Here is a 15,008-nt window from a genome sequence, read left to right as displayed (position 1 = left end):
GCGAGCTATAACTTTTTTATTTTTTCGCTGATGATGCTGTGAGGCAGCTTGTTTTTTGTGGGACAAGATGACGTTTTCAGCGGTACCATGGATATTTATATGCGTCTTTTTGATCGCGCGTTATTGCACTTTTTGTTCGGCGGCATGATAATAAATCATTATTTTTTGCTTTGCTTTTTATTTTTTTAAGGGGTTCACTAAAGGGCTTAACTAATTGGACAGTTTTATAGGGTGGGGATACCAAATATGTGTACTTTTATTGCTTTTTTGTTTTTTTATTTTTAAAAATGAATTTATTAGGGAATATTTTTTTTTTTTTTTTTTTAGTTTATTATAATGTCCTATGCGGGACATCAGCGATCTGTCACAGGCACTGCTGCAGGCTTCCTCATGCCTGCGCTCTGTGGGCAGTGAGGAAGCCAGCTCCCTGCAGGCCCCCGAAGGTCCCCGTCGCCATATTGGATCCGGGGACCTGCAGGGAAGGCGACCCACCCAGCGGCGCTGCACATCGCGCTGCTGTGGGGGTCGCATGGAAGCACGGAGGGAGCCCCCCCCTGCCGATGCTTCCTTTAACCCCCGGTACACCGCGATCATGCTTGATTGTGGTGTGCCAGGGGTTAACGTGTCGAGGGCGGTCCATGATAGCCCCTGACACATTGTGCCGGATGTCAGCTGTGATAATCAGCTCACACCCGGCCGCGATCAGCTGCGCTCCCCCCCCGTGAATGCAGCTGATCGCGCTAGACGTAATATTCCGTCCATGGGAATTAGGTCCCAGGTCACATGGATGGAATATTACGTCCATTGTAGGAAAGGGGTTAAAGAAAGCTTTAGCTATGGTATTTCTCCTCTAAATAAGAAAATGAAACTTTCATTTCAGTGACTACTATCTATGAAACCCTCTATTTTAGTTAGCTAGCGATATATCAAATCTGTTTTATTCAGCTACATATATAAATATGTATATAATTTCCTAGCTCATTAGATTTTGAGTTTTTGTCTAACCCAATAGTTAAACAAGGTCTTATAGAGATTGTTGATGTTATCACAAGCTAACAAAAAAGAGATCTTACCTTTTTGTTCTAGGTGCTGGATCATCAGGAAATACTTCTGTGTTATTTTCTTTTCTCATAACTTGAATGTGAACCACTTCCTCATCTTTCCTGAGATAAAATAATATTATTACTGGTTTTTGGATTATCTTTATGGAAAAAAATGAGTGAGAAAAAAAAGAAGAAAACATTTTAGGTGCATTCTACAGCCCAGGCCATTCCGTTGGCTTTTTCTAATCAAATCTGCTGTGAATGGTTAGATGTATATAGTAAATACTATGAACCGATTGCAGTAGTCAACCAATTGGTGAACTGACATCTGGAGACAATTATGGACCACATTTCTCCATAGTGGTGTGACGTTAGCTAAAAAGATAAAACTAGACAACTATATTGACATTTTGTGGCATATTTGTGACTGCAAGTAGCTTTCTGTGGTAAAATTCTCACAACATAAATAATTGATATTAAGGGTATGTTCCAATTGAGTCATCTCCATGTGAAAACTAACCACAAACTAACTACAAATGTTTTCAGTGGAAAATTTGCAGTGCCATTCACTACCACCATTACTGGAGAAAAGGTAACATATTGCTACACATTTCATATTGCCACATATCACTGTGGTAATGTGAAAGACAGTTCCACTGTATTCTCTGTTAAGGCTAATGAATAATTATATATACAGTACTGGGCAAAAGTATTATGCAGGTGTGAAACAACTATGCTGTAATATCCACACCTCCAAGGGGTGCCCGTCGGGGTCCCCGCTCTAAGTTTGCTCCCCGCTGCCCAGTTTTGCTTTCTGGCTCCTCTCCTGCTTCTTGGTGTGCAGCCAGCAGCTATCCTGGTATGAAGCTGAAGTTGCTCGCGCACGAGTGCCCGGTCTCTTACAGAGAAAGCGCACATTTTTCAAAAATGCTCCAAACCAATGATAAAACAGTGAGTACTACTTCTGGCTCCTCTGTCATAGAATGAGGCGCCGGAGCAGCAAGGGTTTCCTGTTGCTAATTTCTGGTTTAGTGTTCTGTAGTACCTGTATTCTGTTGTGCACCGCTAGTGTCCTGCCAGTACTCAGCTAACACTGTTTATCTTGTCAGAATACCAGCGGCTCTCTACTCTGTACCCGGGACGATACCACTGCTGCCTGTGCAAGTTCCATTCCGCTCAGCCGTCCGTCAATCCGTTTCCCTGGACGATGTCAGTACTGCCTGTACCAGCTTCGTCCCGTGCTGTCGCCTCCCGGTTGCCAAGTTCAGCTCTTCCTGTTATCGTTGCCTGTTCACCTGTTCCACTAGGCCAGCTTCCATGTGTCAGGGGTCTAACTGGAGATAGCACCTGCATCCCCTGAACACTCCAATCTGATCCTGTTCGAGGAGGTCTTACTATGGGTGTCTGGGGCTCGCATAATCACGCCCCCTTCCGTTCGGAGTCCCCCGGTCTGTGGTCCCGTGGTTCCACAAAAATAGCAATAAACGAATGTGCACTACAACATCTGTGCCTCCGCTTCCATTCATTACATATGCAAATTAAGAATGCATTACAAAAATAGAAGTGTTAGTTTATTGAATGAACAAAGGTTTAGTGAATGAACAAAAGAGAAAACTAAATCAAGTCAATATTCAGTTTGACTGCCACCTTTGCCCTCAAAACAGCATCAAAGCCTTAATTCTTCTAGTGACACTTGCACACAGTTTTTGAAGGAACTCAGCAGAGAGGTTAATCCAACCATCTTAGAGAACTAACTCCAGATCTACTGTGGATGTAGTCTTGTGAAAGTCTCTGTCTTTTCATGTAATCCAAGACGGGCTTGATAATATTGCGATCAGGGCTGTGTGAGGGCAAAATGCAAAAGTATCTGTTTGTAGTTCTCATCATTGAGGATACCAAGAAATGGGCAATGTTGACTACCATAGATGCAGAGGTTGCTCAAGAAAACTTGAGAAGATGAAAGACACACTATATATAATTTCTTTGAAAATCGGAAGACGTTCAGCAAATCAAATTGGGAATTTAGTCAGGATTAATGGAGTTTTCAATTCTGAGAAATACATGTAGTTATTTACCCATCAAGCAGTATAATCCAGGAGGCATCTGACTGGCTCCAAATTTATTCTGCAGCTGGGCAACGACCTCAAACTTACATTAAAACTTATCCTCAATATAATAAAAACTCTTAACACTATTTTTTTCATAAAAAAATTGTTGCTTTGCAACAAGTTTTCCACCCCTGCTTTTGTATAGTACTTTATATGCTTTATTGCCAGTCAGTAAGCCCTGCATAATGACATGTGTGAGGAAGGTGATTTACTGTCACTTGCTTCTTGGGATGTGTGCAGTTCTTTAGAGGTAACACTGAAGTGTCTTAGCTATAAAACTGGATAGTTTTATGAACATGTTGCAGTTTGTTGCTAAGTCAATCAATTCTGAACATATTGTCAACCTTTATAGGGGCTGTTCACTACTCAGAAAAGTCCTTCTTAAATAATACAATTCACAAAGTAAAATAAAAACATGCCAGCTCTGTTCTAGCAATGTCAGTGTCTGGTCTCCCAAGGCTCGCTTTACATTTCATGCCATGTGAGCCCAGCAGCCAATTAGTGGCCACAATGAAGCTGCTATACTCTTTATTTCCTTCAGACAAATTTCAGACCTCTAGGGGAGGTGTTAGTGCAGCAGGCCATTAACAACCGCTGATTGACTGTAGGGCTCACATGGCATAACAAAGTCACGAAAGCCTTGGGACACCAGGTGCTGATATGGCAGATGAATATAAGGTGTTCATATATTACAATGGGGATTGTATTGTTTAAGAAGGAGTTGTGGAAGCCCCTTTAAGAAATTAATTTGAATGGGTGTAAGGCTCATGTGTGCCAAAGTTTAGCAGCTAGGAACATGGTTCAAATGTATTACAATGGCTAGTGGGGGTCTAAATAGGCACTAGGGATGAATTTGTCATGAAGGTGAATATCTATGGGTGCGTAGACCTATTCAAGTAAAGATCAGAGCTGTGTTGTGTGTAGGAGGCGTATGAATGAGTGTTTGCAAACAGACCCTTGTCTGGTTAATTATTGTTTTCAACATTTCTGTAACATTCAACATAAGGTGATGTAATTATCAAGCTTCGTACCCACTGTGTGCATTGAAATTACAGTGCTAAGTTTACTGTTTGAATTTTAAGAACTGATAAAGTTCAATTAAAGGAAAGACTCAGAATATGACCGTGCAGAATGAATTAAAAAAAAAATCCATATCTTGGAGAACATGTGTTTTTTGGAAAAAATCAAGTTGAATTCAATTCAACTCAAATAAATGTGGCCATCTTTAGTCCCAAGGATAGAAAGCTGGAAGGACAATAAGTGCAATAGGGTACTGATAAAATGTGAAGAATGTGGACAAATGGTACTCACGTGAAAGAGTTGTGTGATTGTAAGCAGGTTGCGGTATGCAGTGACGCAAGGGAGACAGAGCAAAGGTTAACAAGTTAACAATTTAATGGGAACAATAGCGAAACTCCTCGCAGGGAGAAAATAGTTAAATTGTGAAGGCGAAATTGTTATGTAACAACAGTCCAGTAATCAAACTTATTGTGTCTTTAAGGTCCCCCGCCGCAAGTGATTTGATGAGGGTTGTAGTCTGGGGAACAGCTGGTCTGGTGTCCTGAGATGAGGTCCAAAAGATAACGATTCAACTTCTGGTGGCAGCAGGCGGTCACCGGTTTTAACCGCATAGCCCCTAGTCCATAATCCTGTGCAGCTGAAGCAAAGAGAGCTGCCGAAGTCCCGGTGTCAAGTGTGGCTGCTGTGCTCTGACCAGCAGAGAATATTGCAACTTAATGTCCTGCAGCAGTCTCTCACCTCTCTGCGCAAGCACGGTCTCACTTTCAGCCAAGCACACAGTGCTCTCCATTATTACCATTCCGCCCAAGTGTCCAAAGGAAGACGGCCGCAGCACATCGCAGCACTGATGCTTGGGGTGCGGAGCGCACTGCTCACCCTGCTGCACTCTCCCCGATGGTGGAAACACGGGTATTACATACCTGTTTTTTCATGAGACGTGACGGCACCACGAGAGAGGGGATCCGCCCTTCCAGGACAGGAAACCTTCAAGATAAAAGGGGGGGCTCCTATCTCCACATCAGTTGTTTTACAGAGCACGAGAGGAACTCCGCAGATTAGTGTACATATAAATAATACATCCTTTATACTACTAAACTACCAACACCCAATGGAGTGTATAATGCTAATAATGCACCCAACTAATTACGTGATCAATAGGGAGGGAATATAAGGGTGCCATCATGTCTCATGAAAAAACACATTACCAGATATGTAATACCCATGTTTTTTCATCATACATGACGGCACCACGAGAGAGTTACAGAGATTTGTATTCTCTTAGGGAGGGATCACTGCTTGTAACACTCTTCTCCCGAATGTGAGATCAGAGGTAGCAGATAGGTCTAACCTATAATGTTTGAAAAAGGTAGATGGAGAGGACTAATGGCCCCCTTACAGATTAGGTCGATGGAAGCGTTTGCTCCCTCCGCCCAGGACGTCAACATGGCCCTCGTGGAGTGGGCTTTTAGACCCTCTGGAACAGCCCTGCCTACACTACTATACGCTAGCATAATGGCCTCTCTCACCCATCTAGCTATAGTCTGTTTAAAGGCTTTAAGGCCCTTTCTTGACCCCTGGAATAAAACAAATAAGGCCCTCTTCTTTCCCCAAGGTCTTGTCACCTCTAAATACTGCAGGAGACATCTAGGCAGTATAGCCTCTCCTCCTTCTGGTTGCTAGGGTTAGAACAAAAAGATGGTAAGATTATCTCCTGAGCCCTGTGGAATTTTGACACCACCTTGGGAAGTTATGCTGGATATAATTTTAACACAACTCTATCGTCCATGACCTGAGTGTAGGGACGGTCAGCTGATAATGCATGTAAATCCCCAATCCTATGGACCAACGTGAGCACCACTAACAAGGCTGTTTTTAGTGTTAGTATCTTATCTGACATTGTGTTTAATGGCTCAAAGGGTCTTTCTGTCAAGGCTGACAAAACTAGATTTAGATCCCACGGTGGAGGAGTGGGAGATGGGACAGAGTCAGCTCTACTACAGGCTCGGATAAACCTGGCCACACACCTATTGTTTGCCAGATCACAGTTAAATAATGCTGCCAAGGCTGAGACGTGTACTTTGGGGGTACTGACAACTAACCCCAACTCTAAACCTTTCTGCAGAAATTCCAGTATTGCTACTTCCCCTTCCCGTATTGGCCCAGAGACAGATAAGAATTTTCTCCATATCCTCCCATAAATTTTGGAAGTTACTGGCTTTCTGCTACTGAGTAAGGTGCATATTAACCCAGCTGAGAATCCCCTTTTCTCTAGTAGTGACCTTTCAAATTCCAGGCTGTCAAATGCACTTCTGAGGGTGATTGAAGGGACACTGTGTTAGAAGGTCCTGGTCCTCTGGGAGCACCCATGAATCCGTCACTGACATCACTCTCAGCCAGTAGAAACATGGTCTTTTCGGCCAAAAGGGGGCTATCACAATCACCTTGGCTTTGTCCTCTCTGATCTTCCTCAGAACTGCTGGAATGAGGCATATCGAAGGGAAGGTGTACAGGAGTCCTGATGTCCACTCTATCCTGAAGGCGTCTACTGCTAACAGCTTGTCTGATGGACTAAGGGAACATAATTTCTGAACCTTCCTGTTGGCTTTTGAGGTGAAGAGATCTATACTGGGTTTTCCCCACATCCGTTGAAAAATGCATTCTTTTAGGGACCAATCTCCTTGCCTCAAGTGGTTCCTGCTCAGAAAATCTGCCTTCAGGTTGTCTACACCTCGAATAGGCAGGTCCGATAATGAGAGGAAATGGTGTTCTGCCAAAGTCATGTTCCTCTTTGTTATCTGCATTAATGACTGAGAACGGGTGCCCCCTGGTTGTTTACATATGCCACCGCTGTTCGGTTGTCCGATAGGACTCTCACATGTTGTCCTCTTAAGTAGAGTTGAGCGAAACAGGTCGGTCAGATTCAAAATTCGCTGACTTTCGCCAAAGTCAGGTTTCGCTGATCGAAACCAGACCCTAGCGTGAGGTCGGCCATGAGGTCGCCAATCAGCGCGCCAAAGTCGCTTTTCAATTGATGCTTTCAGCACCTTTTCTCACCCAATGATGGAGGACGCACACTGTGGGCAACGCGATGACATGCGCAGCGGCCAGCACCATCTTAGAGAAGGGCATTGAAGTGATTGGCTGGCTTTGTGTGGCGTCACAGTGGGTATAAAAGGCTGTGAACGCCGACAGCCATCTTACTTCTGCCGATCTTACGATAGGGAGAGGTTCTGCTGCTGATTCTGAACAGGGAGAGCTTTAGGCAGGGAAAAAGAAAAAAAAACTGCTTCTGCTGATAGCGCTTTTCACTGTACAGTTAGTGTGCAGTGAAAGGGGAGGATTTTTGTTGTGTGCAGCAGCGCTGGTGGTGATTAGGCTGCCTTTTAAGGCTACTTGCTAGCTGCATTGCTGTGTGCACACTGCTGTTCAAACTGCGTTTTTCAAAGCACTCCAACTTTTATTATTTTGTCCTGGTGAGTTACTGAGCGTACATTCTTTCACACACCATCTAGCGGTGTACGCTCCTCCCACACTACCGTGTACCGGCTGGTATCACGGACAAATAGAAGCTATCTGGGTGTGACTCTGGAAGAAAAAGCAGAGGAGTTTGTCCGTTTTTCCAGGCCTACACCTTAGAGTTGTGTCTGTTTTTCAAACAGTTTCGTATATCTGCTGTTAATAATAACAAATTTTATTTCTATAGCGCCGGCATATTCCGCAGCACTTTACATTTCAGAGGGGATTTGTACAGACAATAGACATTACAGCATAACAATAATCACATAGATTATAACAAATACCAAGAGGAATGAGGGCCCTGCTCGCAAGCTTACAATCTATGAGGAAAAAGGGGAGACACGAAAGGTGGGTGGTAACAATTGCCCTGGTTGTTTGGACCAGCCATAATGTTTAGTGTGTAATAGTACAGACACAGAGGGCTAATGGATGCATAAAGCATGTGGGAACATGATGCGGGGAACCTGGTTATGGTAAAACTTTTGACTGGGATAGATTAGGTTAATGTGTTGAGGTGGTAGGCCAGTCTGAATAAATGCGTTTTCAGGGCACGCTTAAACTTGTGGGGATTGGGGACTAATCGTATTGACCTGGGAAGTACATTGCAAAGAATTGGCGCAGCACGTGTAAAGTTTTTGAGACAGGAGTGGGAGGTTCTCATTATTGAGGATGCTAACCTCAGGTCATCAGCAGAACGGAGGGCGCGGGTAGGGTGGTATACTGAAACAAGGGAGGAGATGTAGGCTGTTTGATTATAGTCAAAACTAGACAGAGACAGCGTGTGTCAGTCCATATACAAATACACGGAGCTTCACAATTTTCCATACAGACACTGTCTAGCGGTGTACGCTCCTCACACACTACTGTACCAGCTGGTATCATGGACAAATAGAAGCTATCTGGGTGTGACTCTGGAAGAAAAAGCCAAGGAGTTTGTCCATTTTTCCAGACCTACACCTTAGAGTTGTGTCTGTTTTTCAAACAGTTTCGTATATCTGCTGTTTGATTACAGTCAAAACTAGACAGACACAGCGTGTCAGTCCGTATACAAATACACGGAGCTTAACAATTTTAGATACACACACCGTACAGCGGTGTACGCCCTCACACATTACTGTGTACCACCTTCTAGCACCCACAAATAGAAGCTACCTGTGTGTGACTCTGGAAAAAAAAGCCGAGGAGTTTTTCCATTTTTCCAGACCTACACCTTAGAGTCTTGTCCGTTTTTTAAACAGTTTTGTATATCTGCTGTTTGATAACGGTCTAAACTTGGCAGAGACAGCGTGTCAGTCCGTATACAAATACACGGAGCTTGACAATTTTACATACACACACCGTACAGCGGTGTACGCTCCTCACACACTACCGTGTACCGCCTTCTAGCATGCACAAATAGAAGCTACCTGTGTGTGACCCTGGAAAAAGAAAAGCGAGGAGTTTTTCCAGACCTACACCTTAGAGTTGTGTCCGTTTTTCAAACAGTTTCGTATATCTGCTGTTTAATAATGGTCAAAACTAGACAGAGACAGCGTGTGTCAGTCCGTATACAAATACACAGAGCTTGACAATTTTACATACACACACCATACAGCGGTGTACGCTCTTCAATCACTACCGTGTACCGCCTTCTAGCATGGACAAATAGAAGCTACCTGTGTGTCACTCTGGAAAAAAAAAAAGAGGAGTTTTTCCGTTTTTCCAGACCTACACCTTAGAGTCGTGTCTGTTTTTCAAACAGTTTCGCATATCTGCTGTTTGATATCGGTCAAAACTAGACAGAGACAGCGTATGTCAGTCCGTATACAAATACACGGAGCTTGACAATTTTCCTTACACACATCGCATAGAGCTGTCCGATTCTCCTACAGTATTGTATATCTGCCGTTCACATTACAGTCACTTTTATACCTAGTCAGCGTGTGTGTGTGACACTCCGTAAATACATATACGGAGATTGTTAGTTGCAAAAAAGTCGTATACAGCTGTACACTTCTGATACAGTTCCGTATATCTGCTTGTTGGATTATGGTCCAATACATACTGTGAGAGCGTCTGTGACTAACATAATATATATGTTGATTTAATTTGTTTAATACACCTTACACAGCTGGACGCTCCTCATACAGTACCATCTCTCTGCTGGTATTTTTGGTATATTTTCCCAAGCATGAGGATGTATGGTGGAAGAGGCCGCGGACGTGGGCAGGGGGGCGCAGCTGGTACTGATGGTGGTGGTGTATCGGCTGGTTCTGGCAAAAGCACAATAGCAGCTAAGGCAGGAGGTGTTGAGCCTGCGTCATCCTCTGGCCCAAAAAGGCCTGTAAGGTTGCGTTTTCTTGGAGTAGGAAAACCGCTTTTAAAGCCGGAGCATCAGGAACAGGTTTTGGCGTACATTGCCGAAACAGCCACCAGCTCAATTGCCTCCTCTTCTGAACGTTCGAAACCTGCAAGCACGGAGTCGTCAGTGCAGGGCTCTGGTCATAAAAAACCCCTTTCCTTGTGTCCTTCACCTCCACCAAAAGTTAAGGATGCGGCAGTCCACACTTCAGATTACTCTATGGAGCTGTTTTCACATACCATGTCTGGTTTATCCAGTCATATCCTGAATTCCGCAGTCCAAGATGAGTCTGACATGGAGTGCACTGATGCACAGCCACTGCTAGATGATTCTGCTGGTACATTGACCCAGAGCACTACATTGCCCTCGCAGTCTATTGAGCCAGAATCTGACCCTGATAAAACCCAGGTGCCCCTTCCCGCATACTATACCACCTTACACGGTGACACAGAGGAAGGTAAAGAGGAAGGTGCAGATGACTTTGAAGAGGAGGTGATGGATGACCCAGTTCTGGACCCAGATTGGCATCCATTGGGGGAGGAGGGTGGTCCTGGCAATCGTTCCGATAAGGAGAAGTATCCGCAGCAGGTATTGACATCGCAGCAGTGGTTATCTAGCAGGCCTGTAGCTGTCCTAAAACGTGGAACAAAAACTGAAAGAGTTGCACGACAGCTTGACCAGACGGTCAACTTAGCACAGTATGCAAGGCCAGAAAATGTTTATCATAGTAGGAAGAGTGCAGTGTGGCACTTTTTTTGTCCAAAATCCTACTGATGAGGCAAAGGTTACCTGTAAGAAGTGTGGAAGGACCTTTAGCCGAGGTAAACAACTCAGAAATTTGAATACCAGTTGCATGCTTAGACATTTAATCAACATGCACTTGCAAGCGTGGACGGACTACAAAACCTCAGGTAGCACATGTGCACCTGCTCCGACTGAAGGTAGCCAACAATGCTCCATCACTACCCCCACTGTAAGACCACCGCCACCATTAAGCACACCACCAGCACTAAATGTGCAGGTGTCGTCGCAAGGCCAAACCACTCAGGCAATCACAATGGTTTTGCAACACAACACTGAATCTAGGCCATCACCACCAATACCATCACCAACCTCCTCTCACTGCATCCGGTCCACCGCTACTTCCTCCATATGCAGCTCTCCAGTCCAGCTCACCCTACCAGACACTCTGAGTAGGACAAGAAAGTACTCTTCCTCTCATCCGCGTATACTGTGTTTGAACGCCTACATTGCCAAACTAATCTCATTAGAGATGATGCCCTACCGTTTGGTTGAAAGCAAAGCTTTCTGCGACCTCATGGCCTACGCTGTCCCACGCTATGACCTACCCAGTCGGCACTTCTTTTCTCGAAAAGCCATCCCTGCCCTCCACCGGCATGTGAAAGACAGCATTGTCCGTGCACTAAAACAGTCAGTGAGTGGAAAGGTGCACCTCACAACGGATGCATGGACCAGTAAGCATGGCCAGGGCCGTTACGTGTCCATCACTGCGCACTGGGTTAATGTGGTGGATGCAGGCTCCACTGGGGACAGCGGTGGTGGAACAGTGCTGCCTAGCCCACGGTATAGGAAACAGTTGGCTGTAGGCTTTTGCTCCTCCTCCTCCTCGTCTATCAGCGAAAGCTCATCCACACAGCGCAGTCGCACGAGCACTACATCCGCAGCTGGCAGTATTGCACACTAGGTGTCCCACTATCGAACAGCTAGTGGTAAGCGTCAGCAGGCTGTGTTAAAGATGATGTCTTTGGGCAACAACAGACACACCGCGGAGGTACTGGCCGACTACTTGCAGCGACAAACAGAGTCATGGCTGGGCAGTCTACATCTTGAGTCAGGCAAGGTAGTCAGTGATAACGGTCGAAATTTTGTGGCAGCCATAGCCCATGCAAAACTCACACACATACCTTGCCTGGCTCACACTTAGAACCTTGTGGTGCAGTGCTTCCTTATTAATTATCCGGAGTTAAAATCCCTGCTCCATAAGGTGCGAAGACTGTGCTTGCACATCAGTCACTCAGCCGTACACTCCACTCATATGCAGAAGCTGCAGCGATATCTCCACCTCCCCAAGCACCGCCTAATCATAGACGTTGCAACAATGTGGAATTCCACCCTGCACATGGTTGAGAGGCTGTGCGAACAGAGGCAGGCTGTAATGCATTTGTGGGAGGATACATGGGCAGGCAGTTTGAGGGAAGACATGGAATTGTCGGGTGTGCAGTGGTCAAAGCTGAAAGACCTCTGTAAAGTCCTTCAGTGTTTTGAGGAATGCACACGGCTGGTAAGCACAGAAGATGCCATCATAATCATGAGCATCCCACTTATGCGTCTGCTCATGCAAAGTTTGACGCACATTAAGGATCAGGTATCTGCAGCGGAGGAGGAGGGAAGCCTTGATGACAGTCAGCCATAGTCTGGTCAGGGAACTGTCCTGGATGAGGTGGAGGAAGAAGAGGAAGAGGAGGAGGATGAGGGGGATGATTATTTTGGGCAGGGGGATGTTTCTCAGGGGGCAAGAAAAATGTTGGGGTTCCAAGTTCAGGGACAGTGTTTGTGCATGACTGTAGGGATGTGAATTTGCCAGAAACTGCTCCTCCACCCACCACGGGCAGTGCATCATTGACACCTGGAAGATTGGCCCACATGTGCAATTATGCCTTGTGGAGCCTAAAAAGGGACCCCCGCATTGCCAAAATGATGAGGGATGATGACTACTGGCTGGCCAGCATCCTCAATCCACGCTACAAAGGCAAATTACACAACATCATGCCACAGGAGAACCTAGAGATAATATTGGCAAACAAACAAGCAACTCTGTTAAAGCGTTTGTGTGAAGCTTTCCCAGCACACAGCAGCGGTGCTGGTTCTCCCACGAGCCGTAGTGGGCACAATGGAAGAGGTGTTCGAGGTGCACACAGCAGAAGTGGCATCGGAGACAGGGGTTTAATGACCATGTTGTGGAATGATTTCTCAAGTACCGCTCACACGACTGCTAATACTGCATCGATTAAAAGTGACAGGAGGCAGCAATTGTCAACTATGGTTACAAACTACTTTTCCTCCCATATCGATGTTCTCCCTCACAGGTCATTCCCCTTTGACTATTGGGCCTCTAAACTGGAGCTCACTTGCCCTGCTGCTAGTGTGTTATCTGAAAGAGTCTTCAGTGCTGCTGGATCAATCCTGACAGAAAAAAGGACCCGTCTGTCGACCCAAAATGTTGATGCTCTAACCTTCATTAAAATGAACCATGCATGGGTTTCAAAGGATTTTGCCCACCTTCCACTAATGACACATAGGTTACCAGAAAAGTGCCTCGGTTTTTCCTCCTCTTCCTCGGACTTGCCCAATTACTCCCTTTGCAGCAGCTGAATGTCCAGCCAACACATCTACATATGCCAATTTTTAAACCTCCCTAACTGGGCTGCCCCCCCTCCCCCAACGGCTGGGGTCAAGACCTGGTGCACCCGGGCAAGTGCCGTTGCTCTGAACAGGTGGATGGGCCCACTGATGGACGACGGCAATGGCACAGGGCCCTCATAGTACAATACACTGTCTCAGATGGTGGGAGGGCCCACTCGCCATCAGACACACCAGCGTACTATGAGGGGCTCTGTGCCAGTACCGTCGACCATGATTGTGCCCCTTCTGCTTGGTCATGGCCACAGCACTTGCAAGTTGCAATACTTACCTCTCCCTGCTCCACCGCTGTGTAGTCTGGGCAGTTAAAGCCTTCACAGGGACGGCCACTAGAAATTTGGTGTATTGATCAATGATGGTTAAGATGTAGCTATGGCCTGTCCTGCTGGCCTCTACCTACAGATGATCAATGGCTACCATTTGAAATGGACGTCAACTTACAAGCGGATGCAGTGGTGGTTTATGATCATCTTTCACAGTTGTGACAGTCACAGACGTGTGACATTCCTGCCACCATTTTTCAATGTCTCCTCTCATGCCCATCCAATAGAATCGCCTACGGCCTGTGGCTTCTGTCTTTTGCACTCCAAAATGACCTGACACATCGTGATAGGCAGTGAGGACCATGGGTACATCTCTCCCTGTGATCACAATTTGATGGAGACGAGTAACGGTGATGTGATCCACACTACTGGGATAAAGCAATCCTTTCTTCACAAAGAACCTTTTACGCTTTCTCCACAGACACAGTAATTGAGGGTCTGCATTGCCTCTGCAACATCTACTAGGAGGTTTTCCCGCGTGGAGTAATTCCAAAATTTCTGCTAACACTCGACTTTGCGTCTATACTTGTTTCCATGTAGTTTCCAGTAGCGGAGATTCTTGACTGGCTTACTGAGATTGAAATATATATGAAGATTCAAAAGTACCACAACACTGTATACTGGTGTACGCTATGAATACCTTTCCCTTTTTCTACTTTTTTAATTCTGGTGTAATAAATAGTGAGCCTGTGAGTGTCTGTGTCTGACTCCGGAAGTATAGACGGAAATTTAACCCTAGACTGGACACATCTGTTATGTGCTGATACAGTACCTTGTTTCAAAAATTTGTATTAAGGTATCATCTGTAGGATAACCAACTGTGGGGGGGACCCTCTTCTTGCCACAGACAAACACGAGACTGAGACAGAGTTTGTATTGAACAGGTCCGTTTTTAGTGCCCATCTTTCTGTCGACAACAGCACTTCACCACAGCCGTTTCACATTTCTCTGTACACAGGCCCCGATACCTTCACTTTCTTTGTAACTATAATTGTGGTGTCCTCTGTGGCTCTTCCACTGTGGCTGGCCTAGGCCCAACCACCACAGCGCTGCACCAGTCTGAGCCCACCGTCCGTATGATAGCCCCAGGCCGTCTTTGTCTGCGGCTACCGTCCTCTGGGCCACCCCCCGTGACCGCCTCAACTGTCAGTCCTCTCTGGAGCCTTTCCATTGTCTCTATTTCCTCAGCAGATCTTCCTCTTTACTGTGCTCCCTT

At 45.6% G+C, this 15,008-nt stretch overlaps 1 protein-coding gene across 1 annotated transcript in view; it reads right to left on the bottom strand.

Annotated features, from left to right (window-relative positions):
• TRPM2 (transient receptor potential cation channel subfamily M member 2) overlaps window positions 1–15,008 on the bottom strand; it is a 1,217,227-nt gene that overhangs the window by 643,407 nt on the left and 558,812 nt on the right. The window contains exon 18 of the mRNA XM_073558209.1: window positions 1,074–1,163. Coding sequence (XP_073414310.1) covers window positions 1,074–1,163 — 90 coding nt within the window. The remainder of the gene's footprint in view (window positions 1–1,073; window positions 1,164–15,008) is intronic.

The sequence above is a fragment of the Dendrobates tinctorius genome, unplaced genomic scaffold, assembly GCF_039654945.1.
Source record: "Dendrobates tinctorius isolate UK_male_01 unplaced genomic scaffold, ASM3965494v1 ptg000254l, whole genome shotgun sequence".
NCBI lineage: Eukaryota > Metazoa > Chordata > Amphibia > Anura > Dendrobatidae > Dendrobates > Dendrobates tinctorius.
Note: the sequence above shows the minus strand (reverse complement) of the source record. Positions and strands in the feature narration are given on the sequence as shown.